General features: G+C 27.2%; 1 protein-coding gene across 1 annotated transcript in view; it reads right to left on the reverse strand.

Moving 5' to 3' along the window:
• The window catches only part of LOC135922622 (TATA-binding protein-associated factor 172-like), an 88110-nt gene that overhangs the window by 54033 nt on the left and 10055 nt on the right, over positions 1-24022 (reverse strand). The window contains exons 3-9 of the mRNA XM_065457030.1: positions 22560-22680; positions 22393-22515; positions 22130-22320; positions 20218-20547; positions 19415-19645; positions 13387-13527; positions 11597-11917 (exon numbers count right to left, since the gene is read on the reverse strand). Of these exons, the coding sequence (XP_065313102.1) occupies positions 11597-11917; positions 13387-13527; positions 19415-19645; positions 20218-20547; positions 22130-22320; positions 22393-22515; positions 22560-22680 (1458 nt within the window). The remainder of the gene's footprint in view (positions 1-11596; positions 11918-13386; positions 13528-19414; positions 19646-20217; positions 20548-22129; positions 22321-22392; positions 22516-22559; positions 22681-24022) is intronic.

Genomic DNA, 24022 nt, shown 5'->3' on the forward strand with positions numbered 1-24022 from the left:
TTCATTATTTCTCTATTTGATTTGAATTTCGAATTATGCTGTTCGATGTGCATCGAATCGATTATATTTCAATACGTTTTTCGAAATGTTTTTAATCGAATCATCGACTGCAATATGAGAAGTTGCTTCTTCATGCCGTTTAACTGACTACATTTGAAAAATAATTCATATCTCCTTTATCATTCCACTCATTTTTTTTTTGGAATAAATATGACCAAAAATATAGATAATTATAAAAAATTCACATCCAGTGAGCCACTCATTTTTTCATATTAATCAAAAAAAAATTATTAATGCAAGTTTGTAAAATTGGGCTAGGTCTTCTTTTCTAAATATCTCCATCAAAATTTCTTTAATAATTTTTAGTAATACAATTACAATAATTAGACATTTTAAATTAATTATTGCTTTTAAAAAAGGAAGTAATTTTTCATTTAAAAAAAGAAGAGATAAAAATATAATATAAAAAATTTTCTACTTTTATTTATTAAAAAAATAGGCATTGCTTCCCCGAAGTTTATATTTTAAACGTAAAATTACACAATATTGAATGATTTTCCAAAAAAAAGCTTCCCTATGTTTATTTTTTTTAATGTAAGATGAGTAATTTTATTTGTATCATTCTTATATAAAGTATATGTTTGTCCGGTAGCAGTTGAAGGACTGATCACATCTAAAATTTGTCATTTATGGTATTCACAATTTGTCAATCAAAAAAGGATATGTATAAGAATTTAAGGGTCCTTAAAGATGCAAAAAACGAACACCTCTTTTTCTCTCTAAACATAGGCCATTCACTAATGATTGTCATAGATACATGTTATATATCCATTTATTTTTTCATACATTAAATTCGCATTAATATACAAGTGAAATGTTATATTTAATATTTGCGATTCTGTTAAGCTTGAATAAAATTTAACTTTAATTTAATCCTGAGAAATTGGATGAAATGAATGAAATTTTTGCGTTCCTAGTATTGTAAGTGTTTTATGGATCTCTATCCTAAAATTATTTGCTCTTTTTCATATATGTCTTCCATATAATATAGGGAAAAAAATCTATTTCTTAATAGAAAAAATTATAATATATATATTAATAAATTAGAAATCTTTATAATATTTTCCTTAGATTAGGTAAAAAATTCTTTAGGATCAGTTATTTGTTCTGAAAGAGGTGTTTGTAAACTAACCCTGGGCTAGAGGACTGCACGGGCTGTCCGTAACTTACCCGACCGGGTTCGGACATGAAAAAAGTTTTTTTCGGGTTCGGGTTGTAAGAGCTGTCCGACCCGAAACCCGACCCGGAAAATAAATAATAATATTAATATCCTAAATAGTCATTATAATTTATAATATTAATTATAAAATCATATCATTTTATATTTATCACATTTTATCCTTAAAATGTCAATCATAATAACATGTCATGTCATTATCAATTATTATTTTATAATTTACCTAACAACCGGATACCAAAATATTTTATCACTTAATTGTGTGTTTCCCCAGTGAAGTACAAGATAAGACAAGACAAACTATTTTAGGTACTAAAGATAAGTTTTATTCTTTCATTTATTATTTTATTATATACATTCTCCTATAAAACTTATAATGCTGTTTTTTTCCAAATACAAATTGGTCACAATTATTTTTAAAATAATCCTAATAACCTTATTTATTCGCTTTCTATAATTAGTAGTAGTAAAATTGTCCTTATCCATATTATTTTTACCATAATCTGTAAGTAGATCTTATCAGGGGCCCCTACAACGGGGGGGGGGGTCCGAAGCAACTGCTTCAGTAAATTTAAGTGGGGGTACTTTTTTTTAAATAAATTTTTTTTTTTACATCCATCATGATTATGTGATTTCTGGTTTATAAATGTAATAATAAGACCCCGCCCCACACCACTTAATATTTAATTTAAAATATTGACGGAAATTTTGGTCGATGTTTAGTAAATTTTATTTATATCTAGTAACCAAGCCTTCTGGGGGAACAGGCAACAAGAAGGCAATATGATGGCCCTTATTAAGCTTATTGCAGATTCTGAACCTATACTAAAAATGTATATAGAGCAAAATGAAGAAAGAAAAAAGGATAAAAAAGGGATTAAAAAAGAAATTATATTCAAACCTATTATCATATAACAAAATAACATAAACATTCTCATTGAATGAAACCATGAAAAATATGGTTATAAAAAAAATTCAAAATGGGATTACATTTAACAGGTGCTTTTCAATAATAGTTGATGGCACATACGATGTTTCGAAATCAGAAGCAATAGCTTTGATAGTATATGTTGAAAATAGTGAGACGCCGAAGCCTGTTGAAAGACTGATTGACATATATTGTAGGGGAAATACCACAGATCTCGATATAAAGCATAATATAATATCCAAACTTGGCTCGATGAATTTACCCCTTGAATATCTAGTTGGGCAAAGTTATGATGGCGCCTCAAACATGAGTGGAAGAATCAATGGTGTGCAAGCCTTGATTAGAGCAGAGGCGCCAAAGGCAGCTTTTATTTGGTGTTATTGTCATCGATAAATTTAATCGTTGTTCAATTATGCCAATCAATTAAAAAACTTCGAAATGTTCTAGGAATACTAGATGAGATTTATGTCTATTTTAATGGTGTAAAAAGATATGAGGTACTCAAAAAATTTCAGTGTAATGATCTGAAAAAATCGCAACGATTTCTACGCGTCAAGAATACCACTCGGTAATAGTTCCTTATTAATTTAAATTTTAAATATTTTTTTTATTTAGAAGCTGGCTATCGTCATATAAAGCTATTGTAAATTTTTTTCAACTTTATGATGCCTTGAGTTTAACAAATTTAAAGGATTCTGAAGATCCTGCCACTTCCACTATGGCTAGTGCTATAGTCTTTAGAATAGAAAAATTTGATTTTATCTTATCACTTAGTATTTTGGATAAAATATTGTTGATAACAAGTTTGGCTTGTACAAAATTGCAAACCATTTCGAAGGATATAGGGTATGCAATAAATCAAATTCTATTGGCAAAAGATTGCTTGATTAATTTGAGAAGTATAATATAAATTATTGTCTTAATTATTTTTTAATCTAATAGATAATAACACTGAATTTTTGGATGTTTTTTCAAAGGCGCAAGATTTTATGAAGGAGAGAAATCTACCTTTTGATTTTGAAAGTTCTAGACTTCAAACATTACAATCCAAAAAGGAGAGGTATATATACTTTCATCATTAAATATAGAAATTTTTTTTAGCTAAAATAGGTGTGTTTTATGCTGCACTCGATTTAATTATTATGCAGTTTAACGAAAGATTTAATGATGATTCAATGAAATTTTTACATCAAACATCATTTTTTACGCCAAAGGGAATGGCAGAAAAATCAATTATTAAAGAAGATATCGAGGATATCTGTGAATTTTACAATTTAAATTCAAGTCAAATTTTCGAAGAAATGTTGAAGTTTAGAAATATTTATAAGATGGCCAAAATGGGGAATGTAATTATTACTCATGACCTAGAGGTTCAAGAATCTAAAGATTTGTCAGATTCTGAGAATTGTAAATTTATTTAATTAAAATATTTTTACCAATACATTATTTAGCTTCTTCTGATGATGATGATAATTCAGGGACTTACGATTCAGATTGGAAAAACTATTCATTTATTTTACCTTATCGTTTACTTTTAAATTTTTCTGCTTTCCCTAATTTAAGAATTTTATATAAATATTTATTAACCATTCCCACAACCTCGTGTACTGCCGAAAGAGTCATGAGTAAAATTAAATTAATTAAAACAAGACTGCGCAGTACCATGAAAGATTTTTTTCTCAATAATTTAACCATATTATCAATGGAAAAATTTTTATTTAAACAATTAAATACTGATGAAATTATAAATTCTTTCGCTTTCTCTTCCCCTAATTTAACTAAATTATTAATTTAAAAATAATATTTATAAAGTTATATTTCTTGCATTTTATTTATATTATATATTAAAAATTGATGCAATAAAAATTATTTTTGAAATTTATGGGTGTCATAATTATCATTTTTTCGAAGGGGGGGGGATACTTTTCAAGGGGGTATTCTGCTTCATTCGCTCAAAAAGTGTAGGGGCCACTGGATCTTATTAGGATGCTATATTTTAAAATAAACATATAAAATTTCATATACAAACAATTATCAAATAAAATACCTCTTGTTTTAATCTTATCCCATTTTGCACTTATTAATAGAATTTCCTGAAGCGATAATTTATAGGTATGTCCTGTCACGTTATAGGATCTACTATCGTTATTATTTGATTCATGGGCAACCATATCTTTTCCTCAATTGTGGGATAAAAGAAGGACGGTGATGGTCCCTGGGGATGTAAAAAGGAAATATATATCTCCTCGGTATTTTCATTCTTTTTCAGTACTGTGGCTAACCACCAAAAATCGTCATAAACACATGTAACGAATCCTTTAATATCAGCAAAACACAAATTATCGGCAAAAGACAAATCGGCATTTGAGATATTATTAATTTGAAAGTCCTTTGCATATGAATATATTTTTGATTTAAGTTTACTTAAACTCAAAGGAAAAACAGCATGTATTTCCCGAGTCCCTGGAATGGGACGAGCTAAATTGAATCTTTCTCGTATTTCTTTCTTTGAAAGAAATCTCTTTTAAATTGTATTGTTCGTTGGTTATATATGTAAAATTTACTGATGGCATATTTTGTTTTGCAAACTGATATAAATCAACTGGTGTTAAAATGTGCCAGAACTGGTGCGCTGAAGTTGAACGTGCTGCTAATCTTTTTAATGTTCCACCAAGGCCATCACATGGACCTTTTACATGGGATGTAGCTGAAAAATGCCATTCAGCTGCTACACCAAAATCTGATTCATGATAACACAGAAGTTGATTTATATCAGTTTGCAAAACAAAATATGCCATCAGTAAATTTTACGTATATAACCAACGAACAATACAATTTAGAAGAGATTAAACTACGAGAAAGATCCAATTTAGCTCGTCCCATTCCAGGGACTCGGGAAATACATGCTGTTTTTCCTTTGAGTTTAAGTAAACTTAAATCAAAAATATATTCATATGCAAAGGACTTTCAAATTAATAATATCTCAAATGCCGATTTGTCTTTTGCCGATAATTTGTGTTTTGCTGATATTAAAGGATTCGTTACATGTGTTTATGACGATTTTTGGTGGTTAGCCACAGTACTGAAAAAGAATGAAAATACCGAGGAGATATATATTTCCTTTTTACATCCCCATGGACCATCACCATCCTTCTTTTATCCCACAATTGAGGAAAAGATATGGTTGCCCATGAATCAAATAATAACGATAGTAGATCCTATAACAGTGACAGGACATACCTATAAATTATCGCTTCAGGAAATTCTATTAATAAGTGCAAAATGGGATAAGATTTAAACAAGAGGTATTTTATTTTATAATTGTTTGTATATGAAATTTTATATGTTTATTTTAAAATATAGCGTCCTAATAACCATATCCGTATGGGCCGCTTCCTTATTTATTGCCCCAAGACATCATACTGGTTATATTTAATCGATTTTTTTGATTTTAATACCGATATAAAACATATTTTTATTAAATTAAATATATTATTAAAATTAATATAACGCCATCTATATTATCCTTTTTTATTTACAAAAATAATAAAAATTTTATTAAAATTAAAAAACAAAAATTGCTATCGAGATTTTTCATTAAATAGTTAAATATAAAGGTAATAAACATTTTTAGAGAGTATCAACACCAAAAAAAATCCCATCCCAGGAATGTTAATTTTTTATTTTTACCGGAAATACAAAAACATTAAAAAATTTTAATTTTTTTTAAATATTTTCCAATGTAAAATTTTAAGGGCTATAAAATGATATATCATTTGTAATTTTATCTTAAGTATTTTTTAAGAAAAACAAGATTTAAGAAATCACGCATTATGCGATTCTCTACTTTGAAGGCGTATATCTTTGGATTTGGTTGAGCTAGCACTCTAAAATTTAGAATTTACAAAAATATACAAAATAAATAACTATCATGCCAAGTTTCGTTTATTTTAAAGATGGTCGTCCGAAAATCGCGTTTTTTTTTCGATTTGACGTGGAATGACCCACATACTAAATTTTTCTAATGTTAAAATTTAATGTTGAAATACTAATTATTAAAGATTTAAATCATCTCTCAAATCTAGAATAAATTCTAATAGATATAGAGATTGAATCTGAAACTAGTTCTAAAATTCAATAGATTAATGATAAACTCTTAAATCTAGTATTGTATTGTTATTAGTATTTAAATAGTTGATTTTGAATAGTAGATTGATAGTTATTAATATTATACTAATTCCTTATTTATTTAAATGGGTTGAACTTATAAACAGGATAGAGGTTAAAGCTTTTGAGATTGAACTAGGTATTGTATAGTCATTTAAAGAAGTGGACCAAAAATATATAAATGAATAAACAAATAGGATAATTCCTATTTATAACATGTAGTTTTTCAATGAATGTTGATATTTATTTCAATCTAATTGATTAGTCATTTTAAATATTTTTTTTAGATTTTAGACACAGCCTAATTAAATAGACTAATATTAAAAAAATTGATGCCAAATTAAAAAAAATTGATGAAAAGATTAGGACCAATGAGTATGAAGAAAGGAAAATATCAATGGCAAATCTGATGTCTGGAAAAAGTTTTCATTTATATATGATGAAAACAAAGAAAAATTTAATTATGTGATTTGCATTATTTGCAAATTTATTTATGTATATAATTCAATTACAACAGGTTAGATATTTATACATAAAATATAATCTTATTAAATTATTTTAGGCACAAATCAACTAAAAAGGCATAAATGTGTATATACAATAGAGAGTAAAAATACTCAATTAACAATTGATAGCCTTTTTGGTACTGATCCCAAAAAACTCAAAAGTTGTACCAAATTAAAAAAAAAATGTACAAAGGTGCTTACTATGCTTTGTGGACGTGATTTGAGATCATTATATACAATTCATGGAGAAGGCTTTGTTGATTGTTGCCAATATTTTATCAAAATTGTTCAATATATGGAAATACTAATGTTAAAAGCATCATTCCAAATCCCACGACAATTTCTAGAAATTTAATAGGTACTGCTATGGTATACGCAATAAATTATTTCCGATATTAAATGCATATATGAAAAAGGGTCGATGTGCTGGTAATAAATTTATGAAATTATGGTTAAATTATTATTAATTTTTTATAGCCACCACAGACCTTTGGACTGGTGATTATAAGAAAGTATCCTATGTAACTCTTACAATTCATTTCTTAAATGATTCCTGGAAACTTAATAAAGTTGTATTATTTACATGCAAGTTTGAAGAAGAAAAAAAGACAGGTGAAAATATTAAAAAGGAAATTATAAGAAATTTCACCTTGTTAGGTATTGGTTTCATTAAAAATATTTAAAAAATCCATGTATTCTTTATATCAGGATACAGCAGGGCATACTTATCGGAAATTTCAATCAATACCGACCAAGGAGAAAATATGATTAAAGCTTTTGAAAATCATAAAAGATTAAATTGTTCTTCTCATTAATTAAATACAGTATTAAGGAATACTTTTGATAACAAAAATATTGAATCTCAAGGTTAGAGATATATCATTGTTATTGATTGTAAAAGTTTAGTAACTTATATGAAACAGAGTGGGTATGTTAAATTAACTTATTATTAAAATATATCATTAAATTTTAGATTAATTAATCAGCTCGATAAAACTCTCCATATGTGTGTTGAGACTAGATGGAATAGCAGGCTAAATATGATTGAATCGATTTTTAATCAATTTAATAAAATATTGGAGATCCTCAAATCCAGAGGAGAGTCGATTAGACTAGAAAATATTGATTTTGAAATGATGAGGGATCTTATCAAGTTTCTGACGCCTTTTGAAAGAGTGATGAACTTGAGAGTGATTTAGAACCCACTATTCACAAAGCTATATTGTGTTATCATAAAATATTGAGTTTTTTAGCGCATCCTAACTTAAACTTTCAGCTAAACCAGCTATCGCAAAGATGCCGGGAAATATTTATGAATAAATTTCAAATAGATATATTCCACCAAATTTCGACGTTTTTGTGCCCAAAATTTCGGAATATGAAAATGTTAACCCGAGAACATTATTAAGATTTGTGTCAACATATTAACACGTTGATGAATGCAGAGAAAATCAACAGAGATATTATTGGGCAAAAGTCTATAAATATCAACTCACCATCTGGTCCTGCTCAACTGATAGAGTAGTAAATAAAGGTTCATTAAATTAATAATAAAATTATTTATTAAAAAATAATAAAGTAAATATATATCTTTTAATATTATTATTATATTATGAATATTTTTTTTCTTAAGAAAATACCTAGGTAGATACGTTTTTGGATTTCTCTCTATGGGAGGCTGACAATGCGTTTTCTGATGCTAGCACCGAAGTTGACGAGCTTAAAAAATAGCTAGATTCTAAATTATGTATAGAAGATGATAATATTTTAAATTGGTGGAAAACAAACCATGAGTTTCCAAATTTTAGTATTTTACTCTTAAATTCCTAGCTATCCCTGCTTCGTCGGCTAGCAGTGAAAGAGCGTTTTCCCTTCAAAGAGAAAAGGACTTGTTTAAAGCCAGATAAACTGGACGTCTCTTTATTTATATATCATAATTATTCACTTCGTGATACTTTTGATAATGATATTAATATGTTAATATAAATATATATTAACTTTTATATCATTATCATCTATACTCGACATAAATGATGCTTTTATTGTATTTTATATAATCGCTATAATTTTTAAATTCGCTTGTATATTAATCTTTTTATAATATTTTTTACAAATTAAATAAAATACAACTTAATATATATCTTGAATAGATTATGGCCGTCAAATAAACTTTTATTTAAGGTGGCGATGAATAAATACACATATATTTTTTTGGCTATTATAATATTCAAACTCAAATTGCAAAATTTTATTCGGACTCGGGTCGGGTTAGACTAAAAAATGTGTGTTCAGGCTCGGACAAAGAATTTTTTAAATTCGGGCTCGGGTTGCGAAAAAATTACTTTGCAGTCATCTACCCTAGGCACTAAACGTTTTACCGTATCTCCGACTCCACAGGTCGATTTGATGTGAGATGTGGCCCAGAAATGCCACTCAGCTTTTATTCCTAAATCATCTTCATCGTGGCCAACATTGATCAAATTTGATTCATATATTGTGATGCTACTCTATCTGAAAAGTAGAAAAAATTTTTTGGTCGGCATTAAAATTTATCTGTTAAGTAACGAACAAAATACTTTTGGAATAAATGACCGGCAATTGTATTATGAATGAGAAATTAAGATATTATTAAGTGACTTGTAATAAATCACAAAAAGATGAATGGTGACTTGCGCTTTATTCCAGTGAAACCTCTGTGCTTAATCTTGAACCACAAAGGCATAATTTTCAGCATAATCTGCCTGAGCATATTCTCCTATATTTAAATTAATTTTAATTTTATAATGAGTGTAATAGTAAAATATTTAGCTTATCGAAAAGAGTTTCTATAAAATTAGAGATTAATAAAGTTATAGTTATAAAATTTGTACGATCTGTAGTTCCCCATTGCTTGTAGATAATAAATTTGATATCACTTGAATATAATATTTAAAAGATCCAGGGCATTGAGCACAATAACCAAAAAAGCAATTTGGTAATGCTGGATTATAAATTATTTTTGGCAGTATATTCTTATAAGTAATCTTAATTAAATCTCCATTTAAAGTAATTTTAGACAAATTCATCAGCATTAAATTTCCATCTGTGATATTGAATAAAATTATAATTGTTTGCACCTAGAAATAATGTTTTTCCACTCTCCAAATCCTGAATGTTATTGGCAGACCGACGAGTCAAAATAATATGCGTGCAGACGGGTTGAATTTCTAACGAGCAAGTTATTAATATTATGCAAAGAGAGATCTCTAGATTTTAACAGTTATTTTGTAAAATAATTTGCTCGTAAAATAATATGGCTAATAAAATATTCCTTTTTAATGCCGCTGTTATACAATTTTATCGAACTAATAAGTCATTCGCTATATAGCAAAGTTGATCTAAAAAAATGCAAAAATTTTTATGGATGGTGGGAAAAGGTGGGGGGGGGGGCAGAACAGAAAAATTTTATCTTATTTTTTATAAATGTATTAGTATTCACTTTCCTTAAGAATAATATTCTTTCAACCATAATCCGTAGTTTCGTATAGCGCTATCTATTTTCTTTCAAATTTTAGTATAAATGTATATTATGGAATTTGATATCGTATACATATTTATAAAAGGTTTCTAAATAAAAGGTTAAAATTTTTTGAAAACAAACTCCCTTTATTGCTTAAAAACATAAGTAAATAAATATAGGTAAACCGTCAATTAAGTGCCAAATTTTTTTATTTTTTGATATACTTTAGAGCTTTTTTTACCTACAATATCATATAATATAATTTATTTTACTATAAATAGTTTTTGAGATATAAGCATTTTAAAATTTTTAAAGATTCAGTGGCTCTTTTTTGCACCTATGAGCCCTGGTTCACTATCGAGCTAAAATAAAAGGTTTTCTCATTTTTTACTAAATAATTCTAGAAATTTTTAACCTTAAAAGGGGTAGGCCAAAAATGTACCTTTTATTGACTTTATTTTAATGTTTTACTAAAGGGTTACGAAATATTTAATTTGTAATTAAATTCCGGTGAAACTAAAAAAAAATTTTACATTGATAATCCAAGTTGGTAAAATATAAATTATAATTTTTACTTTGTATTTAGTAACTTTAACATTAGATTTATAAACTTAAAAGATTATTTTGTCAAAATTGCTAAACATTTTTTTTGGCCAGATAAATAAGTGAAAATATTTTTCAAAAAGGTGCAAATTGTCATAATAACTCCTATGCCCATAATCATCATTTTCATACTATCAATTTTTTCGATGAACAAAACAAAACAGATATAAGTAAAAAATGATACTGATAAATGATAATAGTCATGATTCTCTTTTATAATATTTCAATTATTTTTTTAAAAATTAACAATAAAAAATATTTTTTATAATTTCTATTTTAAAGCCTAATAACAGAATTTTTACTAGACTTTAAAAATTAATTTATTTTTTTTTGTCAATATTAAATAAGTAATTGGTTTAAATTTAAAAAATATTGTAATTCAAATTAGAAATATATTTCATTAAAAATATAATGTATATGGCAATATAAAAAAGAATAAAGAAATATCCTTGTTATAAAATTAGATGCGTACGTTTAATTCCTAATATCAAAAATGCGAGAATACATTTAAAAGTAATGTCTTATAACTCGAGACGACATCAGAGGGGCTTGGCCGAATATTGAGGTTAAAAGATTGGCTTGCACTATTTTGGCTCATCCTTAAGGTTTCAAGCAGAAAAAGCACTAACAAAAATAAAAAAATTATAAAGTAAAACCTCCTTAAACTCTAGACTCAAAAGAAGCGTGAAGGTAAGCATAGCGTTAAGCCTGACTTCCCCGGAAATGTGATACAGATAACGGAATACCATCGCGTCCATTAACCATTCAACGTAACTCTTCTCGTAATTCTTCTCTGCATCAAAGCTTAAACATTCTGGATTGCGTTCTATAATTTTTCGTATCAAAAGAATGAGATTCTTCTCTGCTAGCGATGTTGTAGAATCTTCTTGAAGGATCGTCATCGAATCGACACTAGATTCATCAGCAAAAATTCTTGGATTTAAATGGTGTATAATAGTGTTGGACATATCTTTTAGCTTGTGTTTTATTTTATGAAAATATAATTTTTTTATTGAAATAATCCACATTTGTTTATAATAATTTACACTTAAAATATTAGGCAAACATTTATATATAAAAATTCAAAATGCAAAAATTTTACAATAAAAAAATCTAAATTATAAGGGTGGGAATAAATGGACTGAATGGCAGTTAGATCTGCATATTTCTAGACATAATACTCCCAGTAGAGGACAATCTCTAGTTAGAAGAATAATTGTATAGATTAGTTGGCTAAACTTCGAAACGCCTAAAATATTCTGTTCTGTAGAAAGTCATATTTCTACCTTTCGTCACTTCTACACTAGGAAACTTTGGTATTGATGCAACATATCCCCTAAAAACATTATGGAAAAATACTCTTTACTATTATGGTGATCCCAAGGAAAACAATCATCTTAGTCATAGAATATCTATAGAAATATGTTGGTCTTATCCATCCATGGACCTGCTTTCATAATATCTGTTTTAATTTTAATTGTATTTCTACCTCTAAATGTTTTCTAGCTTATGTAAAAAATATTTATATAAATGTTTACCTTATAATTAAAATGAATGTAAACATTTTTTTTTTAAAAAATTGTTATTCCGTGTAGGAGGTTAGCCCCTATTGAAAAATTGTTGAATTTCGGTTTAAGTAAAAAAAATCCTACATATGGACTAAGACTTTTCTCCAAAGATATAATATTCCATATTCTTCAAATTAATAAGAAAAAATTATTTGTCTCATCTGTTAGATTTCACCCAAAAAAAGGATATCGGCTTTCTTTTTAAAGGTTGATCGATCTGATATTATCGATCTATTTATCATTTAAATAACTTATCGTGACATATTAAATATTTTTTTAACACTATCAATTATCATTTTTGAATCAGAACGAACTCTGAATCTAGACCTAAAGAACCCAGTTCCAAGCATAAAATAACACATCAAAAATTTCTTTAAAAAAAATCAGTAGTGTAATATATTGTAATATCTCAAATAAAAAATTTTGAGCCATTTGGTACCTAAAAAAATCTTAAAAATTAGGTAGGACAACGTCTCTAAAGTCTCGTCGATATTTTTTGCTACTTCCAATCTAATATCAATCTTTATTTAATTTTAAAACAGGTCATAAAGCATATATATATGAGGAAGATAGAAAGTGATTTAATTCCTTATTTAATAATTGGTATGGGGGTGTAAAAAATATATATTTGTTTTATCTTCATTTTTTTAAGAATTAAATAGGAATATTTGTTAGAGGAATTATATAATTTTAAAAAAGGGCACATACTACATATCTTTATCCCCCCCCCTTCCCCACCAATGTTTACCGCCGTATCAGAATTACAATATTTTATCGCTAAGTAATAAGCTGGATATCTTATAATATTTGTTTTTATTTTTTGATTTAATATGTGGCATAAATTTAAAACTAATCAGAGATCAATTGTAAAATAAAACTTCTTTCAATGATATATCACATGGTTTGTCACATAGGAATATCAATAAATCGGCTGATATGGACATTACATCATCGGATAAGTCCTTTAGTCCTTGTTGTAAAAGAGGCAAGATCAAGTTTATGCTAGAATGCCAATCAAACTTATTTGAAAGGATGTGTATAAAAGATTAATATATAATTTATTTTTTTAAATAATTGCGAAATAAACTATAAGAGAGTTTTAATAATCTGCTTCCCAACGTCTAATATTAAAAAAGTTTAATTTTAAATTTTTTTTAAGTAAAAGTGTATTAATAACCTAATTAATAAGTTTTTTCATTAAATATTGTAGAATAAACATTATTATAAAATTGGATAGTATTTAGCATAGCATATGGGCCATTCTATGAATCGATCAAAAAGGGAACATTTTCGGCCGATCCCTTTTAAAATTCTTAAAAATTTCTGGAATTATTTAGATAGGTAAATGAATGAGAAAGCCGTTTATTTTAGCTCGCTAGCACACCTGGTTCCCGAGATATAGAGGCTCAAAGGTGCAAAAAAGAGCCACTTAAGAATCTGTAAAATTTTTAAAATACTTATAAAAACTATTTATAGTAAAAAGGTATATAATATATCAAATTGTAGGTAAAAAAAATCTTTAAAGGGCTATCAAAAACTTTCGATTTACCTATTTTGCTTTTTATTTTGACACCTTTGCTAAATATATATACAATGTCAAAACTTTGGCGACATCGACTCTTCCAAAATATACTTAAAAATTTGAAAAAAATAGATGGCGCTAATGGTTAAAAATATTATTCCTAAGGAAAATAAAAATATTGATACGTTTATAAGAAATGTGATAAATTTACAGTTCTGCGCCCATCCCCCACCATCCTAACATTTTTTAGATCTCTACTTTGCTACTATAGCGAATGACTTATTGACTCAATAATGTATAACAGTTTCATTAAAAAAGAATATTTTATTAGACATATTATCTATTATATTTTATGAGCATATTATTTTACAAAATAAACTGTTTAAAACGATCTCTCTTTCTACATAATATTTTTAACTTGCCCGTTCAGATTAATTTTAAACAATCGTCTGTCAACCCATAACATTCAAGATTTGGAGAGTGCAAAAACATATATTCTAGGTGCAGATCAATTTATTCATACAATAGATGGACGTATCAAATGTTAAAATATCAAAATGTTGCAACCAATCTAACCTAAAAAGACATACTTATTATCGCAAGAATCTAAGAATAATTCTACCCTGGATGACCCAAAAAAATTTACCGATCAATTTTTGTTTCTATATTAAAAAATAGTGAAAACAATTCAAGTTCAAAAATGATTAATTTTAATTAATTTACGAGAGCCATATCTTAAATTTAAAGATTTTCATTCAAATATTGAAATTGGATTCTCTAAATTTTGTGATCTTCGTCCCGAGAATTGTGTATTTGTTGGCAACAAAGGTACACTATTCAATATGTGTTTGCTCCATTCATCAAAACCCAAAATTAATACTGATGAGTTTGCCCAAAATTACTTCTAATTTTCAGATGGAGCAGCAGCACAATATAAAAATCGCAAAAACTTAATCAATCTTTGCCACCATGTAAATGATTTCGAGATAAAAGCTGAGTGGCATTTCTGGGCCACATCTCAAGGCAATTCAGCTAGTGAAGGGGTCGGAGGTACAGTCAAACGTTTAGTAGCCAGGACTAGTTTACAAAGACCTGTTACAGAACAAAACTTGTCCTAGAGAGTTTTTTGCGTATTGTAAGGGAAATATTAAAGGTAGGGATGTACCGATATTTTTATCGGATCGGGCCGATATTTCACCCATTTTAAAATATCGGTTATAGGCCAATATTATAAAATTTCCCGATCCGATATAGAATGGCGTCTTTAACAAAAATAAAATGTTATAAATTTTTTTTAAAAAGTTATATCTAAAATCATTTATTAATAAAATCGAAATCCATTTTTATGTATATTTTTAATAATAATTAATTAATAAACATTCTGCCATATTGTTATTTTTTTTGCGCATTCTGTTTATAAGTGTGCGATAATCTCTTCAAAATCTATTTTTAGAAAGCTGGTGATATTGACAGTTACCAACGCCGTAGGCTGACCTCTGATAAGTTGGAAATTTTGGTATTTCTAAAAAGAAATCTTCGATATATTAAAGTTAAATGTTATTTTTAATATTTATTTCAAATTTCACAATATATATATGTTTATTACTCATTATGTATATAGATTATTGTTATTACTTATTAAATAAAAGTGATTTAACAATAAAAATATTTTATATACTTTTAGAATTGCAATTGAATTAAATATAAACTATAACTGATCATTGTAATATATTTAAATGACATAAGTTATGGTATAGTTAGACATGTGCGCCGACAGCATTATCGGCAGTAGCGTTTCTTTTTTTAAAACGATCGGCTGGCGGCGGCGTCAAATATTTTTCTAACTTAAATTTTTTAAATTAAAATTATAAATTCATTGGAAACACTTTTAAAATAAAATTTATCCCTTATTATGTTTATAACTATAATTTAATGATTTTATTAAGTTATAATTATCATGTATAAATATTATTTTATTTAGATTTATAGTACATATAATGATCTTTTAGAGTTCAGAGTGAGCCCAGGTATGGAAAATACACACTCGCTGGGTGTGCGTAGCTGAAACGCACAGGACCTTTCTAGATAATATTGGAAGTTTAGGAAGATCCAATGCTCTTATTTATCAAAAATCTAAGTCATCTTTTATCTCTAAATTATAAGGCGAAAATAATAAAAAAACACTCTTTTTCCAGAATAGTTAAATAGTTTTGTTATTCCAGATTATTGTTATGAATAGATAAATGTTTCGTAGCCAATGACTGAAGATAATCGAATTCTGAAGGACTTCCGTTGTTTAACATTCGGTTAATTCGTCGGTGTATAGCAACAGAGGTAGCGTGTTGATATAAAAATTGCACCGGAGTAATATTTTTTTCCTTTAAATATTCATTTACTATGTTTATAGATTGAAAACGAGGATCCAAAAATACTCCTAACACCTAAGTAAAACATAAAACAAAGAGAAATAATATAAAAAATAACTAATTTATGTATTTAAAATACTACCTGAAGATCGGTTATTGGAAATCTATGATCAAATTTAGTAAGTATATTTTGTTTAAGGGATGCTATGGGAGGACTATCATATTCTTTTACAATTAAATGATTCTTAATTTCACTCCGAAATGATAAGGATAAATTTATAACTCCTTTTTGGAAGGATAAAAATTCAAGAGATTTTTGAAGGTTTTAAGAAAATTTAAAAGTTCATGCACCAAGTCTCAATTAGTTAAATAATTTGAAATCCGGTTTCTCCATTCTATTTAGTAGAATATTTATTGAATTTTTGTTAATTTTAAATTTTATTTAGATATTTTTTTTATGTTTGATGTGATGATATTTTTTGAAAAAGATTTGATTGGATTACTAATTAAAAAATTCGCGAATATTTTAAAAATAATCAAAAAATTTACTCTGAAAGTGAAGAATTATTTTCATCTTCACCATCTTTATCAAGTGCTACTTGAAAGCATTTATTAGAAAAGACTTTATCTGCAATAACACTGGTTCTCTTATTATTTGTGCCAGTTTTTTTTAATATTAAGGATCAAAATGTTTCCATGCAAAAGAAGGTTTTGCTTACAAAGATATACTGTATTTTGTTACAGGGTATTGCAATGCTGCATTCATAATTGTTTTAGTCCTGCTATGTTTATATAAGTTATAATGGCAATAAAATAAAAATTATTATTTAAAATTTCCTTTTATGATAAAAAATAAATTTTATATGATGAGTTATAGATTGCATTAAGAAAATATTGTATTACTCCTTATATAATAATTGAAGGTTTCATACAAAATATTTGAAGCATCAATAATTAAAAGAATAAAATATATAAAAATATTTCAATACCTTTTCTGTAAATTACTAGCCTTATCTTATCTAGCACGATGGTCACTGATCTGCCCAGAGGGAAAGTGTATTATATGGATTATTAAAAATCAAATGTTTTTATAGCAAATATTTATTAATTTTAAAAAATAAAATTGCATTTTTTAATAATTCAAACAATATTTAATATTATTTTTCTTCTAATTACAATTCATAAATAATATATAAAATAAATATTATTTTTAAAAATAAAAAATATGTATCACGCCGCCAAATTTTTACATCGGCGATGCGCGTTGAGCACAGACACTTTTTGGCGGCGGCGTCAGCGTGGTCAAAAATCAACGGCAGCGGCGTATTTGACCGACGGCGCACATGTCTAGATATAGTTAAATTATAGATGTTATACTAATAAAAAGTATATTAAAAATTCAAACTATTGGTATCTTTACAGAATACAAAATTAGATATGATATAGGATCGGCAATCAGCCGATATCAATATATCGGATAGGATCGGCTTCCAAAAAGTGGTATCGGTACACTCCTAATTAAATATATAAGAATTATAATTTATTAATATATATTATAATTTTTACAGAATACAAAATTAGATATGATATCGGATCGGTTATCGGCCGATATCAATATATCGGATAGGATCGGCCTCCAAAAAGTGGTATCGGTACACCACTGATTAAAGGTATAAGATTTATAATTTATTAATATATAAATTTTTTTTATTTAGGATAGATTTTTCTTATATTATGGAAGACGAATATGAGAAAGAGCAAATAATTTTAGTAGAGAGATTCAATAAAGCGCGTACAATACTTGGAAAGCAAAAATTTCATACTTATTGTAAATATATAAATTTTGCATATTTTTTACTTTGTAATTAATGACCTTTTTGTAAAAATTCTTTCTTTTAAATTTATTTAATGACCTTTTATATTTTCCTAATTTTCGTAAATGTTAATTTAATTTAAGGACGAATTTGTTAAAAATTAACCTTAAATTGTATATATGTAAATAGTATTAAAATAATAATATATATGGTTGTAAAATTTTCAATATCTTCAGTAGTAATAGTAATTAAAAAAAATGAATTAAATAAAAGATTTCAAATATATTTTTTGGTTTTTCTTTACCTGCCTTCCCTGAAAATAACACTTATCATCCAATTTTTCAGGATAAAATTGAGGCCAAATTTTATATAAATTCAACAGAATCGCAAATATTAATTATAACATTTCGCAAATTTTAAATTATGGAATGAATATGATTATCTATCTATATTTCTATATTATTAATAAAAAATTATATGAAAGATAGTTATTATTGGAAATTTGATTTCAAGTGTCTAATGGGCATTTGTCCACACTGCCCCTCAGTTTTTAGTATATTTAATAGAAATTGGAAATTTTTTAGTATAAAAAGTGAAAATTGTTATTGGTAAGATAACAACAAAATTTTAACTATAAATTTGTAATTTCATAAAGCGCCATATATATTTTCCTAATTTTTGATAAATTAAGTGTCGATAGCGTTGCCAAGGTTTTGACATTGCATATATATTTATAAAAGGTGTCTAAATAAAAAGCAAAAAAAGTTTGGAAAACAAACTCCCTTTTTTGCTTAAAAACACAGGTAAAGCAATAAATGTATACCGGAAGTTAAAGGCTCAAATTGGCGCCAATCTTTATTGTTTTTTGAAAGCCCTTTAGAGATTATTTTTTTTACCTACAATTTGATATATTATATACTTTTTTACTATAAATAGTTTTTGAGATATAAGTATTTTAAAAATTTTACAGATTCCAAAGTGGCTCTTTTTTCCACCTTTGAGCCTCTATATCTCAGGAACCAGGTGTGCTAGCGAGCTAAAATAAACGGCTTTCTCATTTATGTACCTATCTAAATAATTACACATATTTTTAACAATTTTAAGGGGTAGGCCGAATCGTTGGAATGGCCCATATCCTATATCATCGACAATTAAATATATTATTTTATTTAATGAGAATATGTTAATTAATACATAAAAAAACCTGGCTTTGAAAAACCTGCGGCAAAAGATATTTCAAACCCAGAATGGCACCATGTCTGATTGCCCAAGGAAAAGCACTATCACATTTGCCCTTAACACCTGAAAGCATAAGAGCATATGTCTCGATAATTTTAGATAGCTTCCATTTTCCTTTGTCTACATCAATCTTTGATACAAGTGCAACACATAAACTTATGATTTGAGCAGACATCTCCCGTATAGGAGCAATCACCTATTAAAATAATTATTATTCGTGATTGTTAACAACCTGGATTCAAGATTTTAGTCAAAGAAATATGACGTAAAAGGTTTGATTCTCCTTTGTTGATATCTTGAGGTTTTACAAATATTTGTGGGGCTAACATGGTTATTAGCAACAGTAATACTAACCCTTGAACTGTAAGATGAAAAAAATTAACGGGATTGGTTGGGTGGGATATAGTTCACCCCCCTTTTAAAACCGTCATATATCTCACTTAATTTATATTACACATTGATATTTTAGACATTTATATCTTAAACTAACTATATCAAACAATTTTGACGATTTAAAATTGAATTATAAAAAAGATTTAAATACACCCTGTAAGACACTAAGTCAAAATTTCCTTAATATACCAATAAATTTATTGGGAAATGTATAGAGAAGGAAGGCTTTAGATGAAAAGAAAACCAGTATTACATCTGAGAGAGTTTTCCAGGGACTAGATATTTCATTATGTAAGGGTCCCTGCAAGTATTTCCTCTATAGACGTTTTCAGATATTTGATAGTCTTATGAACAAAATAAATAAACATTAATAACCTGTTCTCCAACGTAATCTCCAAATCTATCCCTTACGATTAGAGCAAACATCCTCACCAATATAGGTTCCAGTCTAAAATAATACCCATTGAAAGGTGCTTGATCTGAGTCAGCAATTTCCGCATAAAGAAAATGTCGTAGGAGAATGCAGCAAGCATGCCTAATCTCCCACTTAGCGTGAAAAATTTGGTCGTCGGCGAAAGAATGATCCACTAGAAACATAAATAATAGGTGAACAGGATCGTCATTGATTATTGTTTCTTTGAGATCACTAATAGCTTTGGAGCGGAAAGTATTCTTAGGCACGTTTTGAATGATATGATAGGGAAACTTTTGTTAAGTAAATTAAATTAAATAATCCTTAGGATGTAAAATTAAATGCAAGAGAAAAAGATAGAAGGGGTATGATTTCCGTGGTTATCATATATTAAAATATAATAAGACTTATTTTTATTTAAATATGTATTGAGATAAAAGGAATGATAAAGTTGCGTCCGTTCTGCTATATATCATATCCCGGTAGACAAAACTAAGGTTAGTTTCAAAAAAACGAGATCTTTCTCTGATTCGCGAGCCCTGGTTACAGTTATAAAGAGATTTCTATACCAATGTCTATTGCAACTAGCTACAGGCGCTACTCGAAAACAAATATTTTGAATATAATAATTTACGACCCTATAGAATATTTTAATAGATACACATATAAAATCAATAAGGTTAGACACTGTATATCATAACCTAAGATGTAAAGGCAATTGACTTTTTGGTGCGTGTAAATGCGCGATAGAAACACACCAATGATATAACATAAAAATTTTATACTAAGGAACTGAAGCATTTTGGAAACGAAAGAATAGGATTAAAAATGTTTAGTTCCCGTTAATTTCGAATTTTAATATTCAAAACATTCCATGAAGTCCACACATTTTACGAGAACTCTTAAAATCGTGTAAAACATTCTGGAACCTATGGAACATATAAGAGGTCTGCATTGGGCGGGGTTTCGGCCCGAACAATGGGAAAGCGGGTTAAGGAATTAAAATTTTTGTTCAAAAACAAACTAAAAAAATAATTGCTTAAATGATTTATAACAATATTTCTTTTTTTATTGTACCAATCGTTTTTTTTAAGTGAAGAACATTTACCTAACTATATTATGTAATAAACACAACAATAAATCTTTTTTCTTAGAATAAATAAATATTTTTGTCTATTAAAAATTTCCTTTTATGGGAATGTAATAAAACTTTTCTAGTGCTTCTTCCGAACGCGGATTTAGCATTGCTGGAAGATTTTTAGAACAAAGAAGAACGTGTTTGAATCCAGAAAATGTCGATTCATTATTATTTTTGCATTATAATTACATATAATATTAATTTTACATTTATATTTTTTTCATAAATATTCAATTTGATCAAATAAATTGTCCATAATTTACATTGATTATTTTTATACTTATATTAATTTCCTAAATTATAAACTTTTTGTAGAGGTGTAATGCTGAAATATTTTTATTAGATGCTTAAAAAAATGAAAGAATGACCATAATTAAATTTTATAAGCGGACTAGGGTTAAAATTTTTTATAAATAATGGGCGGGCGGGTAAATAATTTTAGACTAATGGGCGAGGGCGGGCGGATATATATTTTTTTGAAACTATGGGCGGGTTGGGCGGGCGGGTTAAATTTTTTTTAAATCATTGGATGGACGGGCTTTTGGTACAAAAACCCGCCCAATGCAGACCTCTAGAACATATTCCTGGTATTTTAAAAAATAATGTTCCCGCTATTCCCTTGTTTCTATATAATGGGACATTGTTTCCAAAACATTTCTGGAATGTTACAATTTAGACTAAGTATGTATATTATTATAAATAGTTGGTCATTAATATAAAAAAAATTATCCGTAAACTTTAAATTTAGATTCTTGCAATATATTCGCAGCTGATTCCGCTTGGTAGATCTCTAAATCTTCTTCCAATATAATTGAACTTATTTCGCATAATGAATGGTTTCCAACTTTTATGCCCAACCCCAATTGATTGTTTATTTTTTGTTTTTCCAATTTTATTCTTTCTTTTCGAGTTATAGTGTTCAACGTTTCTAAACAATTGTTTTTAAAAATACATAATTTATTTATATCAAGTGAAAGTCGTAATAACTGATTTTTAATACTTTCTTCCTTTTCAGCGATATTTTTTCCGGCATCTAGTATAGACAACTGCATAAATTGGTGCAAAATTTTGATATCAACATCGAAATCTCGTGGGAGTTTACTATCTTTATCTTGTAATATGTCTGAAAAAAAAAATATTAAAACATTACGAATCTATTAGTTTAACCATGGGCTCTCAGGATGTCAATCCAACTCTGTAATGATTGCAAATTAAGTATCAGATGTTCAACTGCTTTTCCCGCGGACACCCTGGACTCCCAATCATTATTCAACAACACTTTTTTAATCTATAAAATAAAAATTTTGCTAGTAAGATAAATTTAAATAATTGTTTTGCGAAAATCAGTGAACCTGGATTAGTACTGAGAGTACCATGATCTTCACTATTTTACATATGCAAATGAACTTTTTTATTGGTAAAACTAAAAAAAATTTAAAGCGAACATCAAATAGAAAGAATTAGTTGGACTGAAATTTTATTGATTTTGGGGATATGTCGAGGTATAATATAATTTGACTATTTAATTGAAACGTTTTCAATATAAAGGAAATATTCAAGAGGTGGCAGAAGATGTTTATAAAATTTGTTCGGTAAGGGGTTAAAGCCGAAAAGAACGTGACCTGCTTTCAGTATTTAATTTTAACTTCATTTTTGAAGTTTATATCTAGAAGGTTTAATTATTCCAAATTTTAAAAAATTAATATGCTTTCCATTATGTTAAGTTCTTAGAGGAGTTTGTTATATGTATGGTAGATTAAGTCAATTTCGCGGCGCCATTTAAGACAGAAAAAAAAGTACGATAATAACAACAAGCTAATAATTAGGAATAATGTTAGATTATCTATGAGGATTTCATAGAAAGGCGTCTCTCATTGATAGTTTATCATTAATATTGCCCATATTAATGAATAAATATGATTTTAACCCTTTAAAGTCTCACGATTTTTTTTGACATCATATAATACAATAATATATTTTAAATTTATAAAAGCCTATAGACTTAATTAACATCATATAATATAAATATAATAAAAAAAATTTCATATTTTATTAAAATTATTAACTCATAATGTTTTATTTTTAAATTTCATCAAATCATATTTTCATAATTTTATCTTTACCATAGTGAATTATATGATTTTATAAAGACAATATAACCAATTCTGTGGATAATATTTAATAATTCTAAAATTTTTATTCATTATTAAAGGTAAGCGTATAATATTATGAATAATTATTTTATTAAAAATGAATATGCTCTTTTTTATATCAACTTAAAGTGTATGATTACAAAATAAGGTATTGGGATTTTGGAATACCATTTATAAACAATTTTATATTTATAATGATTTTCTATAGTTATAATTAAATTTCAGCATAAAATGTACTCTAAATCCAAACAGACCACACCAATTTTGAATTTGACGTTAATAAGATCTATTTTTTTAAATGATTCTGTATAATTCATAGATGCCAAATAATTCTTTACTAGTCGAGGGAGATATTTCGGAATGGCGACATCGATGAATCAATGAAATAGATATTTTGTATACTCTTTACGATGAGCCTCCTTCAACTTCATAAATTCCTATATATAATAACCTTTAAGTCGAGATAGAACCAGAAAA

This window comes from Gordionus sp. m RMFG-2023, chromosome 1 (genome assembly GCF_954871325.1).
Source record: "Gordionus sp. m RMFG-2023 chromosome 1, tfGorSpeb1-WG-v2, whole genome shotgun sequence".
Taxonomy (NCBI): Eukaryota; Metazoa; Nematomorpha; class Gordioida; order Chordodea; family Parachordodidae; genus Gordionus; species Gordionus sp. m RMFG-2023.